General features: G+C 40.1%; 1 protein-coding gene across 1 annotated transcript in view; it reads right to left on the bottom strand.

Moving 5' to 3' along the window:
* The window catches only part of ARMC1 (armadillo repeat containing 1), a 39,193-nt gene that overhangs the window by 7,723 nt on the left and 12,984 nt on the right, over positions 1–18,486 (bottom strand). Inside the window, exon 4 of the mRNA XM_039246996.1 lies at positions 4,935–5,124. Within this exon, the coding sequence (XP_039102927.1) occupies positions 4,935–5,124 (190 nt within the window). The remainder of the gene's footprint in view (positions 1–4,934; positions 5,125–18,486) is intronic.

Here is an 18,486-nt window from a genome sequence, read left to right as displayed (position 1 = left end):
CACAGACATACACAACTGAAGGAGTAAGGGGCACCTGAATGACTCAGTCGATTGAGCATCTGACTTCGGCTTGGGTCATGATCTCGCAGTTCATGAGTTCAAGCCCCATGTCAGGCTCTGTGCTGACAGTTCAGAGCCTGGAGCTGCTTCTGATTCTGTCTATCTGTCTCTCTCTGTTCCTCTCCCACTCATGCTCTGTCTCTCTCAAAAACAAATAAAAACAAAAAAAACCTGAAGGAGTTGGATTCCCAAGATCTGACTTTCTTTTTTTTTTCATTTATTTTTTTAAATTTACACCCAAGTTAGTTAGCATATAGTGCAACAGCGATTTCAGGAGCAGATTCCTTACTGCCCCTTGCCCATGTAGCCCATCCCCCCTCCCACAGCCCTCCAGTAAGCCTCCGTTTGTCCTCCATACTTAAGAGCTTATGTTTTGTCTCCTTCCCTTTTATATTTTTGCTTCCCTTCCCTTGTGTTCATCTGTTTTGTATCTTAAAGTCCTCATATGAGTGAAGTCATGTGATATTTGTCTTTCTCTGACTAACTTCACTTAGCATGACACCCTCTAGTTCCATCCACGTAGTGGCAAATGGCAAGATTTCATTCTTTCTGATTGCCGAGTAATCCTCCATTGTGTGTGCACCACATCTTCTTTATCCATTCATCCGTCGATGGGCATTTGGGCCCTTTCCATACGTGGGCTATTGTTTTTTGTTTTTTTTTAAACTTTTTTTTTTTAATTTTTTTTTTTTAATGTTTTATTTATTTCTAGGAGAGAGAGAGGGAGACAGTGTGCACAGGGGAGGGTCAGAGAGAGAGGGAGTCACAGACTGAAACAGGCCCCAGGCTCCGAGCTGGCAGTCAGCACAGAGCCTGACGCGGGGCTCGAACCCACGAACCGCGACATCATGACCTAAGTGAAAGTCGGACACTTAACCGACTAAGCCACCCAGGCGCCCCCATGGGCTACTGTTTATTGTTGATAGAGCTGCTGTAAACACTGGGGTGCATGGGCCCCTCTGGCACAGCGCTCCTGTATCCCTTGGATAAATACGTAGTAGTGCCATTGCTAGGTCGTAGGGTAGTTCTATTTTTAATTTTTTAAGGAACCTCCCTACTGTTTTCCAGAGCAGTTGCTCCAGTGTGCATTCCCACCAGCAGTGCAAAGAGAGCCTCTTTCTCCGCATCCTCGCCAACATCTGTCAGTGCCTGAGGTGTTCATGTCAGACATTCTGACAGGTGTGAAGTGGTTTAAGACCTGACTTTCAAAAATGAACAGAATAGCTGGGGCACCTGAGTGGTTCAGTGGGTTAAGCAACCAACTCTTGTCTTGATTTTGGCTCAGGTCATGATCTCACAGTTTGTGGGATCGGGCCCAGCATCAGGTTCTGTGCTGAAAACAGAGCCTGCTTGGGATTCTCTCTCTCCCTCTCTCTGCCACTTCCTCCTCTCTCTCTCTCTCAAGTAAATAAATAAACAAACAAATCTTAAAAAAACAGCATAGCTGGACAGAAAATGAGCAAGGAAAAGAAGACTTAATCAACAGTATAAACCAATTAAATGTAATAGACACTTAGAATACTCCCAACAACAGTATGTTGGTGCATATGGAACATTCCCCACGACAGACCATGAAACAAGACTCAGTAGGTCGAAAAAGATTGAGATCATACAATATGATCAAATCACATGAAATCAAATTAGAAATCAGTAACTGAAGTAAATTTGGAAAATTCAGAAATATATGGAAATTAAGTAACAAACTCCTAAATTACCAATGTCTCAAAGAAAAAAATCACACAAAAAATACTTTTGAGATGAATAAAATAAAACATCACATATAAAATCTTATGGGATAGAGAAAAAACAGTGAATGGACAAAAATTTCTAGCTGTAATAACTACATTAAAATAGAAGAAAGTTTTAAATCAATAACCTAAATTTCCATTCTAAGAAAGCCCAAAGCAAGCAGATGGAAAGAAACAATAAATATTAGAGCAGGGAAAAGAGAAACAGAAACAAGGGGGAGATATAGAAAAAAAAAAAAAAAACTGATGAAGCTAAAATTGGTTCTTTGAAAAAAAATCAACAAAACCGATGAACCTTTTAGCTAGACTGACCAAGAAAAAAAGAGAAAGAAAACTCAAATTACAAAAATCAGGAATAAAAGACAGGACATTATGATCAATCTGAAACAAAAGGAGTATAAGCAAATACTATGAACAACTGTATGTCAACACATTAGATAACCTCAAAGAAATGGGGAAATCCCTAGAAAAATAAAATTACCAAAACTGACCCAAGACAATAATGGAAGTTTGAGCAGACCTATAATAAGGGATTAAATTAATCACCAGAAAATAGCCCACAAAGAAAAGCTCCGGACAAATGGCTTCACTGGCTAACTCTACCAACTGTTTAATGAAGAATGAATAGCAATCTTTCAACAAAGTCATCAAAACACTTCCCAACTGGGGCGCCTGGGGGGCTCAATCAGTTGAGCCTCCCCCTTCGGCTCAGGTCATAATCTCACGGTTTGTGGGTTCGAGCCCCACGTCGGGCTCTGTGCGGACAGCTAGGTCAGAGCCTGGAGCCTGTTTCAGATTCTGTGTCTCCCTCTCTCTCTGACCCTCCCCTGCTCATGCTGTCTCTGTCTCTGTCTCTCTCTCAGAAATAAATAAAACATTAAAAAAAAAAACCAAACACTTCCCAACTCATTTTATTAAGTATTTTTTTAAAAATATTTTTTATTTATTTCTAGGCGAGAGAGAGAGACAGCGTGAGCAGGGGAGGGTCAGAGAGAGAGGGAGATACAGACTCTGAAATTGGCTCCAGGCTCTGAGCTGGCAGTCAGCACAGAGCGCGACGTGGGGCTCGAACCCACGAACCGCAAGATCATGACCTAAGCGAAAGTCGGATGCTTAACCGACTAAGCCACCCAGGCGCCCCAGTATTAAGTATTTTTTTAATGTTTATTTAATTAGAGGGGCACCTGGGTGGCTCAGTCGGTTAAGTGTCCGACTTCGGCTCAGGTCATAATCTCGTGGTTCTTGGGTTTGAGCCGCGCATTGGGTTCTGTGCTGACAGCTCAGAGCCTGAAGCCTGTCTTTGAATTCTGGGTCTCCCTCTCTCTCTGACCCTCCCCTGCTCATGCTGTCTCTCTCAAAAATAAATAAAATGTTAAAAAAAAAAAAAAAAAAGTGAAATGTTTAACTGCCTGAGCTACCCAGGTGCTCCATTTATTTTCTTTTTAATGTCTACAGGATCTGTATTGATGTTTTCTCTCTCTTATTTCTGGTATCAATGATTTGTGACTTCTTTTATTCCTGATCAGTTTGGCTACATTTTATCAAAGTTTACTGATCATGTCAAAGAATCAACTTTAGATTTCATTAGTTTTTCTCTATTTTTCATTTCACTGATTTGTTTCTTCTCTTCTGCTTAATTCAGATTTAATTTGCTTTTTCTTTTTTTCTAGATTCTTAAGGTAGAAACTTAAGTCACTGGGACCTTTTCTCTCTTATATATAAATAATTAGACATTTGGTGCTAATGAATTACACTCTAAACAATGCTTTGGTGGCTTCCCACAAATTTTGGTATTACATTTTCCTTTTTTATTCAGTTCAAAATGTTTTGTAATTTCTCTTTTGATTTCCTCATTGACTCATGGATTACTTTAGAAATAAATTATTTAGGGGCGCCTGAGTGGCTCAGTTGGTTAAGCCTCTGACTTTGGCTCAGGTCATGATCTCACAGTTTGTGGGTTCGAGCCCCGTGTCAGGCTCTGTGCTGACAGGTGGATCAGAGCCTGGAGCCTGTCTTTGGATTCTGTGACTCCCTTTCTCTCTGACCCTCCCTGCTCATGCTGTCTTTCTCTCTCTCAAAAATAAATAAAACATTAAAAAACTTATTTAAAAAAAAAAAAGAAATTATTTAGTTTCCAAAATATTTCGGGGATTTCCCAAATACCTTTCTCTTACTAATTTCTAATTTGCTTTTCATTGTGTTCAGAAAACATACTTTGCATAGTTCTTTTAAATTTATTAATACTTGTTTTATGGCCCACAATAAGGTCTACCTCGGTAAATGTTCCATGTGTATGTGAAAAGAATATAGATATTATCTTGTGGATAGTATGGATACCATCTTGTGGATGTATCTATTTCTTCTTGTTACTTCCTCTGATTAACTGACTCCTTTAGAACACAATGGCCCTCTAGAACTTATTCTTCAAGATGGCTGAAAAAATAAGGAAGTAAATAAATAAATAAATGATAAAAAGATCGCTGGCAGGTGTCAGTGAAGAAACTATTTACAGTAGTTCCCCCACCTTATCCTCAGGAGATCTGTTCCAAGACCCTCAGGGGATACTGAAACCGCAGAAAAAACCAAAGCCTATATATATACTGCGTTTTTCTCCTGTTTATTCATACGGTAAGTTTACTTATAAATTAGACATGGGGCGCTGGGCAGCTCAGTCAGTTGAGTGTCTAACTGGCTCAAGTCATGATCTTGCAGTTCCTGAGTTGGGTCCCACACTGGACTCTGCTGTCAGTGCAGAGACCACTTCAGATCCTCTGTCCCTTCTATCTCTGCCCCTCCCCTACTCATGCTCACTTGCTCGCTCGCTCTCTCTCAAAAATAAACATTTAAAAAAGAAATAAATCAGGCACAGTAAGAGATTAACAATAACAGAACAACTATAACAACACAATATAATAAAAGGTATCTGAATGTGATCTCTCTCTAAACATCTGGTGTCATTACACTCACCCTCATCTTGTAACGATGAGAGGTAATAAAATGCCCACGGGATGAGATGGAGGGAAGTTAATGACATCGGGACTGTGACACGGCCTCAGGCCACTGCCGACCTCATGATATGGCAGGAGGAGGATCATCTTATGAACCGTGTGTTTATAAAAGTCTTACCGTATCATCAAGACCATCTATGTGCAAAACCACTGTTTTGGCACGTTTGTTTGTAGTTCCCAGAAAAAACTGCGCTTTCCTTCTACGTGAATTCATGTCGCTGCAGCTATCGCCACCTGCCACACTGGAAGACTGGAGAAGGTCATAGATTTCAGAAGCCAGCAGTTTTGTCTCTCCCGGAGTTGTGGTCCTTGAAAAGAAACGCATGTAAATTAATAAACCAGTTCCATCACTTCTATCGATTCTGTAACTTTATTCAACGTTGCAGAGGCCTGTTTTCTTCATTCTGACGTTTCATTCAATGTAAAGGAAATATCTGTGAATCCTAGAATAATCAACAACATTGAAAAAGCATTTAGTTGATAATAAGACCTTTTAATTTTGTTTTAAATCCATGGTTTACTGAGATTCAAAACTCATCACTATAATAGTATAAAAAGCACATTCAGGGGCACCTGGGTGGTTCAGTTTGTTGAGCGTCCAACTTCAGCTCAGGTCATGATCTCACAGTTTGTGAGTTCGAGCCCCACGTCGGGCTCTCTGCTGACAGCTCAGAGCCTGGAGCCTGCTTCAGATTCTGTGTCTCCCTCTCTCTCACCCTCCCCTGCTCACACTCTCTCTCTCTCTCTTTCTCGCTCAGAAGTAAATAAAACATTAAACATTTTAATAAAAAAAGTTAAAATAATAAATAAAAATTTTTCAAATAAAAAACTAAAAGCACATTTAATCAAAATCATTAAGCAGGAAATCAACTAAAAAGACTAGGATAGAACCTGTCCCTGGATTAATACTAATATAATCTGAAGGTCCTCTGACCTTCAAGAAAGTAAAACACATAAACAAACAAAAAGAGCAAACAAATTAGGAAACGATCATTCATATGAGTTATTACAAAAAAGAGATTTAAGAAATTCAAACTGCTTCTTAATTTACATTTTCTACATATCTTTTACAAAACATGAATATAAGACCACAAGTAAAAACAAAAGTTTTTATTCTTAAACTTTTATTTATTTTTATTTTTTTTTAATGTTTTTTTTTTTTTTTTTTTTACAAATAGTTTATTGTCAAATTAGTTTCTACATAACACTCAGTGCTCATCCCCAAAGTGCCCTCCTCCATGCCCATCCCCACCTCCCCCCCACATCCATCAGTCCTCAGTTTTTGTCAGCATTCAAGAGTCTCTCATGGTTTGCCTCTCTCCCTTTCCCCCACCATTTCCGCCCTTATTCTCCCCCTTGTTCCTCCGTCAAGTTCCTCCTAATCCTCCTATACGTGCAAACATATGATATTTGTCCTTCTCTGCCTGACTTATTTCGCTCAGCATAACACCCTCAAGGTCCATCCATGTTGCTACACATGGCCAGATTTCATTGTTTCTCATTGCCATGTAGTATTCCATGGTATAGATAAACCACATCTTCTTGATCCATTCATCTGTTGATGGACACTTAGGCTCTTTCCATGTTTTAGCTATTGTGGAGAGTGCTGCTATGAACATTGGGGTACATGTGCTCCTATGCCTCAGCATTTCTGTATCCCTTGGGTAAATTCCTAGCAGTGCTATTGCTGGGTCATAGGGGAGTTCTATTGTTAGTTTCCTGAGGAACCTCCACACTGTTTTCCAGAGGGGCTGTACCAGTTTACATTCCCACCAACAGTGTAGGAGGGTGCCCGTTTCTCCACATCCTCGCCAGCATCTAGAGTTCTCTGATTTGCTCATTTTAGCCACTCTGACTGGCGTGAGGTGGTATCTCAGTGTGGTTTTGATTTGTATTTCCCTGATGAGGAGGGATGCTGAGCATCGTTTCATGTGTCTGTTGGCCATCTGGATGTCCTCTTTGGAGAAGTGTCTGTTCATGTCTTCTGCCCATTTCTTCACTGGGTTGTTTGTTTTTTCGGGCGTGTAGTTTGGTGAGTTCCCTATAGATTCTGGATATTAACCCTTTATCTGATATGTCATTTGCAACTATCTTTTCCCATTCCGTTGGTTGCCTATTAATTTTCTGGGTGGTTTCCTTGGCTGTGCAGAAGCTAACTTTTATTTATTTTTAACGTTTCTTTTTGAAAGAGAGAAAATGCAGGCACACAGGGGAGGAGTCAGGGGAGGAGGGGAGAGAGAATGCAAAGAACTCGAAGATGGGGGGCTCGAACTCCCGAATCGTGAGATCACGACCTGAGCCAAAGTCGATGCTAACTGACCGAGCCACCCAGGTGCCCCTCCATTCATACACTTTCAAATCCTACTATAGGTCCTCAAGTAAACATCCTGTGCCATGCTGTCCAAAACACCTGCTGCACTGAAAGAACACTGTCCACTCACCACATGTGGCTACTGACCAACCAAAATTTAAAAAATGATTATTTACTTTGAATCAAATTGAAATCTCCATGTGTGGCAAGTGAGTACCATACAGGACAGCTCAGATCTAACACTTATTAATTAGCTGAATAAACAGTCCGTACACAGAACTGTAAGAAATGACCCTCATTTCACTTATAGATAAGCTCAATTAAGTCCAAACCTTATAACATACACTCAAGGCCTTTAAATCTGTCCCCATTTAGTTCTGCCAATATCAGCTCATTTTGTCTTTTTATGAATACCTTTTATAGATGCCTTTTCCTCAACCAACAGATGTTTCCCTAGATCGTAAGCTTTTTAATTCTTCTTCCTTCCTTGAAGGCTCAACCTCAACCACCATCTTCTCTGTGAAGCTTCCTCACCCCAACAATCCATTCCTCCTCCTATATTTAAAGTACTTTGATTATACTTATACTATTGATTTCAATTTTCTGATTTTTTCTCTTCAAGAATACGGATGTATTATTCTTTCTGTACCTTCCACAGAGCCTCACAAAACTTTTTGCCATCTGTTTACTCAATGAGCAAGATCACTTCAATTTCCAAAATTCAGACTATAAACCATCTAGCTATACAGAGCTTCAATTCCAGGGGTACTAATCTGGCAATTTTCCAGGCACTCAATTTACTATACCAGGTGCTTTTCTGGGCTACCGTTGACCACAGAGATCAATTACTTTGAATGATTTTGGGTGTGTATTGCAAGAAGCCATCAAAAAGACTATTTTGAAGGGGGGAAATGCCTCAGCACTTTTCTGATAACTGTTTCAGAGTCCTGAAAAGGTCACTACAGTTCTGAGATATTTAAAATACTAGCCAACCAAAAGTTGTAGAATATGAGGACAGTGGTTAGATACTCATGAATATAAGAGGAAAAAAACAACAACAATGTTTTTGCTACCCCTTTCCACCACCAATATTGTTTTTAAATGTTTGCATCAAATAAAAAAAGAATCATCAAACAGAAGATTCAGCTAATGATCTTACTATAAAAATTTTGCAACACGTAAACATTATCTCAAAAACTTTGTTTCCAGATGAACCAACAGTGACATAAAATATTAAAACACAATAACATCAAATTATTATCTTCCTGTTTTACAGAATAACAACTGTAAAAATAGTTCTAAACCACATGGGGTTACTCACCCCTTTGACAATCTGGTGTAAAATTAGAGAACGTTTCACAAAAAATGCAAATATAAACATTTTCTACATCAATTTCAGTGAGTTTATATACCCACCCAAGATACCCATCTTACATCAAGAACAGAGATGGCTTAACATTTTCTTTTAAAGCTGATCTAGGGGCGCCTGGGTGGCTCAGTCAGTTAAGCGTCTGACTTCAGCTCAGGTCATGATCTCATGATTTGTGGGTTCAAGCCCCGCATTGGGCTCTGTGCTGACAGCTCAGAGCCTAGAGCCTGTTTTGAATTCTGTGTCTCCCTCTCTCTCTGACTCTCCCCTGCTAACGCTGCCTCTCTCTCTCAGAAATAAATAAAAATATATATATTTTGAAAAATGATCTGAAATTGGAGAGGGTAGAATAGGAGAACAGCAATGTAATGATCCATCCAATGTTTGAAAAATTTCAATAAAATGGAAATTACTGGTGAGAATACAACTGGTAATATTTGGAAGAAATAAAAAGACACAAAAATATCTATATTCTTTGACTCTGTAAATTCTATTGGAACTTGTTACTTGTAAATAAAAGTAATGCAAAACACAAAAAAAGCCTTTTATATAGTTAGGCAAAGAAGTGTTAGGGGCGCCTGGGTGGCTCAGTTGGTTGAGCCTCTGACTCTTGATGCTGGATCCGGTCATAATCCTAGGGTCATGGGATGGGGCCTCCATACTAAGCATGGAGCCTGCTTGGGATTCTCTCTCTCACCCTCTCCCCATCTCCCTGCCTCATTCTCACTTGCTCTCTCTAAAATAAAAAAATGAATTTTTAAAATAATATTTATTTTGAGAAAGAGAGCATTAGGGAGGGGCAGAGAGAGAATCCCAGGCAGGCGCCCTGCTATAAGCACAGAGCCCAATGCAGGGCTTGAACTGACAAACTAGAAGATCATGACCTAAGCCAAAATCAAGAGTCAGATGTCTAACCAACTGAGTCACCCAGACACCCCTAAATCAAAATTTAAAACAGAAGTTTTACGACGTCTAGGTAGCTTAGTTAGTGAAGCATCTGACTTTGGTTCAGGTCATGATCTCACAGTTTATGAGCTCGAGCCCCACTCCGGGTGAACACAAGCCCCGCACTAGGGGAGGCCCCTTCTCTCTCTCCCTGCCCTCGCTTACTTGTGCTCTCTGAAACAAACAAGCTTTAGAACAGTGCTGAACAGCATTAACTCTCTGAGATGATGGAAATGTAGTAAACTAGTCAAATGGCTGTTAAATACTTGGAATATGGCTGATGCAAGTAAGAAAATGGTTTTTAAATTTAATTTTAATTTAAATTGCCACCTGTGGCTAATGCCTACTATGCTAGACAGAAGTTTTACAAATAAAGGGAAGATTACCTCTGCTGCCAACTTCTTTAAGCTAACTCCTTTTCCTGATTATTCCTCCCGTAAGTCTGACAAACCATTTCTCTAACACCTTTTTTGATTGAGGTCCTGTTAAAGAAATTATCTCTACAAAAACTATAAGTGACGATTTTCTAAATTCTCCAAAGGATGGCATAGAGCCAGAACCGTTCTAAATTCACAGGGAAGAAGATGATCTGTATATCTACTGGATTCCTTAGGGCTTTGCAGCTTAATTCTCTCATAAACCTGTATTACCGGTTTCCACATTAGCAACAGAGTGAGGAAAGAAAATTCCATTCATTCATAAGAACAATTTGTAAAGGTGATAACGTGTGCATTTACAATTGCCTATGTGACTACAGAGATTACTCACACTAACTTTCATTTAAGAAAATTAAGGATTTGGGGGCGTCTGGGTGGCTCAGATCATGATCTTACGGTTCGTGGGTTCGAGCCCCGCATCGGGCTCTGTGCTGACAGCTCAGAGCCTGGAGCCTGTTTCAGGTTCTGTATCTCCCTCTCCCTCTGATCTTCCCCTGCTCACGCTGTCTCTGTCTCGCTCTCTCAAAAATAAAGAAAACATTAAAAAAAATTTTTTTTGAAAGAGAGACAGAGACAGAGAGCGAGTAGGAGAGGAGCAGAGAGGGAGGGAGACACAGAACCTGAAGCAGCTCCAGGCTCTGAGCTGCCAGCGCAGAGGCTGATGCAGGGCTCAGACCCATGAACCGTGAGATCATGACCTGAGCCGAAGCTGGACACTTAACCGACTGAGCCACTTAGGTGCCCCTCTCTCTCTCTAAATAAAATAAAGACACTAAATTAAAAAAAAAAAAAAAAAAACTAGAAAATTAAGGGTTTGGGGCACCTGGCTGGCTCAGGCGGTAGAGCACACAAGTCTTGATCTTAGGTTTGAGTTTGACACCCAGATTGGGTGCTAAGATTGCTTAAAAATAAAATCTTAAAAAAAATTAAGGATTTACAAAAAACAACACAAAAAGAAAACTAAGGATTTACAACAAAACTATACCTATTGAGTCACACAGCCTAAACAAAACAATTACAGATAATTAGAAAAATGGGGAGCGCCTGGGTGGCTCAGTCAGTTAAACGTCCGTCCCACTTCAGGTCAGGTCATGATCTTGCGGTTCATGGCTTCAAGTCCCGCGTCTGGAGCCTGTTTCGGATTCTGTGTCTCCCTCTCTCTCTGATCCTCCCCTGCTCACGCTGTCTGTCTCTCAGAAATAAATAAAAAACACTTAAAAATTTTTTTTAAAAATTACAAAAATGGTTTTAGCTAATAAATACTCCTATGACCACCATTTTTAACTTGTTTCATAATTCCAAACTCTCATCATTTTTACACAGTAATAAATTCCCTTTTGGAAGAGTTTTAACTTCTGCCTACTTAAAACCGAAAGATTTTAAAAGAATAACATTATCAAATCACCATGATGTTCTCACTGTTAAGTATGGTCTTCAGGTGTACTTCATAGGGCTAATTTTACTGCTACCCTCCCTATAGTTAAGGGATCTATTTTCAGACCCAGATCCCTCTCAAAACTAAGTAACATTTTGTCTTAGACAAAATTAAATTTACAAAAGCATATAAGCAAATTAAATTACACTTACTTCGTGATCAGGGCACTATGAAGTACTCATTCAACAAATCAATTATAAATAATTATTCCCTTACTTTTAAAAAATGCTTTTAAATCAAAAAGAAAAATCCAAGAGCCATCTACAGATTTGGAAGCTAGTCTTTAAAAAAAAAAAAAATACTCTTCAAATACTACCATTCAAAACATTCAAAAAGAAAAGTCTAGAGTTTTATGATGTATTTGGCCATAAATGTAAGAAAGACTGTATAATTAAACAGGTACAAATTGCCCTAATCTTCTTAGGCAAGTACAAATTGAAGAGCTGATTAATGCCCTGGATTTAGTTCAGTCTTTAAAATCAGACATCAGAAAAAAAGACCGTCTTGAAAAGTTCTTTCATCTAAGTAACTGGAATTTTGTTCTCAGTAATTTACTCTCCCATAATGAAGTATATTGAGTCCTCACCACATTTTCTAATTAGTCATCTATACTGAAATCGTTCATATTATTCATAAAACACAACTAAAAGAACCTTGATCTTTATTATGTATCACAAATGTTGCAAAGGGCGTCAGGGTGGCTCAGTAAGTTAAGTGTCCGACTTCGGCTCAGGTCATAATCTCACGATTTGTGACTTCGAGCCCCGTAGGTATCGGTGCTGACAGTTCAGAGCCTGGAGCCCTCTTCAGATTCTGTGTCTCCCCCTCTCTCTACCCCGCCCCCGCGTGTACTATGTCTCTCCCTCCCTCTCTCTCTCCCCCTCCCTCTCCCCCATCTCAAAAATAAACATTAAAAAAAAAAAAGAATGCTGTTGCAGGAAAATGGTTATATGGAAGAATGCTCCTGATATAGTAACCACTACTACTGTCCTTACTTTTTATAAAATATACTGGCATCAGATTTCTCAAAAGCAAAATAAAAATCAAGGCAAAACAGAGCAACATTTTCAAGAACCTCAAGAAAACAAAAGGGAAGCCATGGATCTAGTCCAGCTGTCCTTCAAGTATTAAGGTTATAGAAAAAGAGTTTTAAACATGAAAGTCAAGGAGTGTTTGAGCCCTACTTGAGCAAACACAAAGACAATGAGTTTCAACCAACCAAGAAATAACCAGAAAAACTTTTGCAAAAGGACAATTTTCTGTATTTAATGTGGATATCAGTTTAAAACAAAAGTACAAGAGAACGAAAGAACCTATCAAGTGTCTGATAAAGCAGAGATAACCGAACTTAACAAAAAGAAGTCACCGGAAACTAATGTAACATTGTGTGTTAACTACACTCAAACAATTTTAAGAAAAAGGACAAGGGAAAAGACTAAAGTAGAAAAAGCTCAGTGACTATGGAACACGTAACAGGTGGGAATCAAAAGATTACCATTAAAACGAACAATCAAGAGAGTGGAAGTTTAAATAAGAAAAATAACTCAGAATATTTTTTGAAAGTGTAAGTACAAAAGCAACAATAAGAGAAACCTTTTTAAGTATCAGAAGAAAATTTCAAAGTAAGGGACACCGTAAGCATCCAACTCTTGATTTCGGCTCCGGTCATGATCTCATGGTGCGTGGGATCAAGCCCTGCGTTGCGCTACACGCTGAATGTGGAGCCTGCTTGGGGCTCTCTCGCCCCCCCCACCCCCACCCTTTCCCTGCTTGTGTGCTCTCTCTCAAAATAAACTTTAAAAAAAGAAAAGAAAATTTCAAAGTAAAAGAAGAAAACCACATGCAGAGAAAGAAATGCAACTACTACAACACAGCATGCATGGTAACTATAACAAAAATGAATTAAGATTAAACATATCAGTCGCTAAAAAATATAAATGGACTTGGCCACCAAGTAAAATAAAAAGATCTTCCATCTGGCTCACAAAACAAGACACAACTAAAACAAAGTGACTCAGATATAAAGGAATGGGCAAACGCTGACCAGGCAAATAGAAACAATGAGAACACGGCTTGTGTGCTGACCAAAGTTAGGGGGCGCAGAGGTGGTTCAGCTGGTTGAGTGTCTGACTCTTAATTTCAGCTCAGGTCATGCGATCAAGCCCTGTATTGGGCTCCGGACTGAGCATGGAGCCTGCTTAAGATTCATTCTCTCTCCTTTTCTCTCTCTCCCCCACTTGCACTCTCTCTGTAAAATAAAATGTACATTAAATAAATAATAAGTGGATTCAAAGAAATTTTAATTACTTTTAAAAAAGAACAAACAAGAAATAAAAAACATGTAAGGAAATTAAGGACACAAAGAAATAAAGCACAAACTTTTCATCCAAGATTTTATCAAGAATACTACTGTTTACTATGGCACTGTTTCAAAATCTAGGATTCTGAGTTCTCCAGGTGAAATGAGATAAAGTTGAGATGCGACATCTTATTGAAGTAGCTTTTACTTATATTTCATACTAGATATTCACAAATACTTTTCTAAAATGCATCTTATACCAGAACTATTATTCCTAAAATATAAATTACAATGTCTTATAAATACCAATACAAGTTGTCGAAACCAGATTTAGATGTTCCCCTAAGTTGACATTTTACAAATTACCTCCAAAAAGGAATCCAAAACTAAAAAATAAAATGTAAAAAGGTTCTAACATCTAATGAATTGTTATTTATGAAAGAAATTAAAGTTAGAACAGGGGCGCCTGTGTGGCTCAGTCGGTTGAGCGTCCGACTTCAGCTCAGGTCATGATCTCGCGGTTCGTGGGTTTCAGCCCCGCGTCGGGCTCTGTGTTGACAGCTAGCTCGGAGCCTGGAGCCTGTTTCAGATTCTGTGTCTCCCTCTTTCTCTGACCCTCCCCTGCTCACGCTGTCTCTCTCTCTCAGAAATAAATTTTAAAAAATTTAAAAAAAAAATTATAACATAATGGGGGTGCTTGGGTGGCTCAGTCGGTTAAGTGTCTGACTTCGGCTCAGGTCATGATCTCACGGTTCATGGGTTCGAGCCCCGCATCAGGCTGTGCTGACAGCTAGCTCAGAGCCTGGAGGCTGCTTCGGATTCTGTGTCTCCCTCTCTTTCTGACCCTCCCCTGCTCATGCTCTCTCAGAAATAAATTTTAAAAAAACATTTTTAAAAAATTAAAAAATTAGGGGCGCCTGGGTGGCTTAGTCGGTTAAGCGTCCGACTTTTGCTTGGGTCATGATCTCGCGGTTCATGGGTTCGAGCCCTGCGTCGGGCTCTGTGCTGACTGCAAGCTCAGAGCCTGGAGCCTGTTTCAGAGTCTGTGATTCCCTCTCTCTCTGACCCTCCCCTGCTCACTCTCTCTCTCTCTCTCCTAGAAATAAATAAAAACATTAAAAAAAATTTAAAAATTAGAACATAATGCCAGATTTATTCTCAATGACAGAGAACTGAAAGTAATAGTGACTTTGAAGTCAATTCAACTATCAATCCATAAGCATCAATTTGACCTCAATACAAGTAAAACCTGCTGTTGAATAAATGTTAAAATCTCAGCAAAATTCTGTAACAAAACATAAGATAGTGATTAAGGGTGAAAATTGTAGTATGCAGAATTTCTCCTGGTTTATAAACTATTTTTCTTGGCTTCCCATGTGAAGACCAAAGTCTGCTTTCCATACCTATTTCTGCTCTTTGGCTTCCCCTTCAATCACTGCCAAATGGAAGGTTTCCCTTCAGTCGAGAGAGCAGCATCCCTCCACAACATAGTATCATGTTCCGTGGGTCCTTCTGGAGTATGGGGAGATTTTTATGCTTCCTTAGTTGCAGAGTTAGTTCCATGGAATCAGAGCTAACACTCTCCTCAGCTCAGTACTCCGAAACGGAAATACTGATTGGAATTCCATCCTGACTGGCTGGCTGTCATAAACACGTCAAAGGAAGCAACTAGGGTGTATAATACAGATCTCCTGTGCTCTGGCTAACCAAGGGGTCTAGATAATAAAGGGGTGCCAGTCATTCACAAACTAGTTAGGTTAGGACATCAATAAATCAGTAATCTGTATTTAGTAATACAGAAGACACAATGCAAAATAATGTCTAAAGAACACATATTTACCAAATCAGTTATGCATATATGAAACTCATCCTGCCCTATATGAGAATTTTTCATTCTGATTAAAAAAATTATTTTCAATGTTTATTTATTTTTGAGAAAGAAAGAGAGAGACAGAGTATGAGCTGTGGAGGGGCAGAGAGAGAGGGAGACACAAAATCCAGAGCAGGCTCCAGGCTCTGAGCTGTCAGCAAAGAGCCTGACACGGGCCTCAAACCCACAGGCCACCAAATCATGACCTGAGCCAAAGTCAGATGTTTAACTACCTAAGTCACCCAGGTGCCCCATGTTCTGATTTTAATAAAGGTACCCAAAAGAACCAAGTAGATGAAAAGATAAGAAAAATGCCAGCGCAACCTAATTTCTTAAAAGAAAATCAAGTCCAAGCCATGTGACAGTTCACAACACAAAGTTAAACATGCTGAACCGAAATCTGATCTAATACTTCTCTAATACTTCATAGTATTAATGTTTCAAGTCAAAATATAGTTTTATTAACCTTCTAAAAACATTTAAATATAGCAACAAATTTCTAAGATGATCACCACACTGTCCTAAAAACTATACTTTGAACTAAAAAGCAGAGTCACTTGTTGCAGCCAAGGAGATACACTGCATGGATCACCGTTTAAGAAAGAAGCTTGCCCTTTGGCTGCAGAGAGTGGAGTAGCAGAGCCACCAGCTGCTGCTTTGAGATCCATCACATCATCCAAGCCTTTATATCAAGGCCTGGCTCTTCCCAGGCAGCCCCCAGCCAAGGACTGAGCAGTGGGGACACCCGGGCCTGGCCACTTCTGCCCCGTCCTAGACTCATTCGCAGGGGAACCCTTGCTCTGGAGCTCCCCACTGAGCTGATCTCAGATCTGCACGGCAGCCTGGGACTCCTCGCCTCCCTCAGTCTCCTGTCCACTATCCTTTTACAGACGACAGATCTGCATCCAAGTCTAAAGCCCGTCACCTAATGCTGCTTCGTCCTCCTACAGCTTTACAGGCCTTACCCCACAGCAAACCTCTTCCATTTCTACTCCATTTCAAGACCTCTTTACCAGATGCTATGCCAAGATAATGACCTGAACTGATCTTTTCCAGATGATATGCCAAGATCAAGACCTGAATTGACATACCACTTCTCTTACAAAAATATTTAGTCTATTTATAAACGTTTCTCACACACACACACACACACACACACACGAACTTTAGCCAATCAAAACAATTATTTTACAGGTTTAATCTACGGAACCTCTAAAACTTGCTCTAAATCTTTAAAGTTTGAATTTAATGTACACTTTAACATATTAACATTAATTTTTTATCTAATACCTTACACTTAAATAATTTTTACCACATATTTTCAACTTCAATAACGATTCCTGTTAAAGGAATACACAATCTTAAATTCGTCATTGAATAAAACTGCACTACAGAAGCATCCATATTATGCTTAAATCTTTTACTGTTTCCAAAAGAGCTAATATGCCAGCTAAAAATAGTTAATTTGTACGGGGGCGCCTGGGTGACTCCGTTGGCTGAGTGTCCAACTTTGGCTCAGGTCATGATCTTGTGGTTCGAGAGCTCAAGCCGTGCACGGGGCTCTGTGCTGACAGCTCAGAGTCGCTTCGGGCTCCCTGCTCCCCATCCTCTCTGCCCCTTCCCCATTTGTGCGCTTGCTTGTGTGCACGCTCTCTCTCTCTCAAAAATATACATTGAAAAAAATAGTTAACTACATGGCATTAAAGCATACTAGAAACAAGAATCATGAAACCTTTTTATTTTATGCAACATTTTAGAATATACAAAACGTTTCTACAGATATTATCCCACGGGATCTTCGATCACTCTGCAGGTGTTACCATAGGCTTTAGATAAGGAAACTTAGGGTCAAAGAGATTCTTTGTCTCAAGTAAGAACTAGAATCCAGGGGCGCCTGGGTGGCTTAGTCGGTTAAGCGTCCAACTTTCCGACTTTCGCTTAGGTCATGATCTCGCGGTTCGTGGGTTCGAGCCCCGCGTCGGGCTCTGTGCTGACTGTCAGCTCGGAGCCTGGGGCCTGTTTCAGTCTGTGACTCCCTCTCTCTCTGACCCTCCCCTGCTCACGCTGTCTCTCTCTCCTAGAAATAAATAAAACATTAAAAAAAAAAAAAGAACTAGAATCCAGATTTTTACTGGTGGAACTGACCTCAAACCACAGGGAGTAATTAACAGAACTGATGGCAGTTAATATTTTCTGTTATTCCTAACTGATCACTTGAATAAAAACAAGAAAAAAACCTTCAGTCTTTATCTGGTCATTATCAAAGATCAAGGTACCCCAGCACTATCCTATCAGGCAGCTGACCCCATAAGAACAAAGATTTTAGAGATTTGTGAAAAATAAGATTAATAAAACAAAATGTGTCCAGAAGCCAAGAACACCAAGAAAAAAAGCACACTGCCCTGGAAATCTGTTTACATGATTCTTCACTGATACACTTTTACCGTTTAGCAGAAGTACAGAAGAACTTCTGTGAGCACTCAAATCAAAGAAACTGCAAAGTGGCCACTACGTGGGTATTTATTATTCGTGACCCTTTTATGCCCTCGCGTGCTGTGAGGTTCCCATGCGGAATCTGTGCGGAAGCGGCAGCACCCGCGCGTCAGAGACTGAGGTGAGATTAGGTGTGGCCTGGAGCGAGGCGAGCAGCTGACAAGCTGAACCCTCCAAGGCGAGGTGGGGTCGTGAATGGACTGGGCGTCCCACTGCCGTAGCTCAGACACTAGCTGTGACGGACGGTGACGTGGGAGCTGCATCACACTTGCAAGACACTGAAGGGGAATAGAGACTCTGAAATGCCACCCAAGAACCTTTTAAAATAAACAGAAATTTTTTAAGCAGCAGTATGAAAAACAGAAGACCCAGCTGGGCCGGTGGGTGGAGCCAGGACTAAGAGGAACAAAACCGGGCGCCCCCGACGGCCTGCAGACGAGTCACGGGACGCCCTGTGTCTTCCTCCCCCATAACACTGTTATCTGCCAAGCCACCTCAGCAGTTGTAACAA

This window comes from Hyaena hyaena, unplaced genomic scaffold (assembly GCF_003009895.1).
Source record: "Hyaena hyaena isolate Hyena2069 unplaced genomic scaffold, ASM300989v1 scaffold_287, whole genome shotgun sequence".
NCBI classification, from domain to species: Eukaryota; Metazoa; Chordata; class Mammalia; order Carnivora; family Hyaenidae; genus Hyaena; species Hyaena hyaena.
Note: the sequence above shows the minus strand (reverse complement) of the source record. Positions and strands in the feature narration are given on the sequence as shown.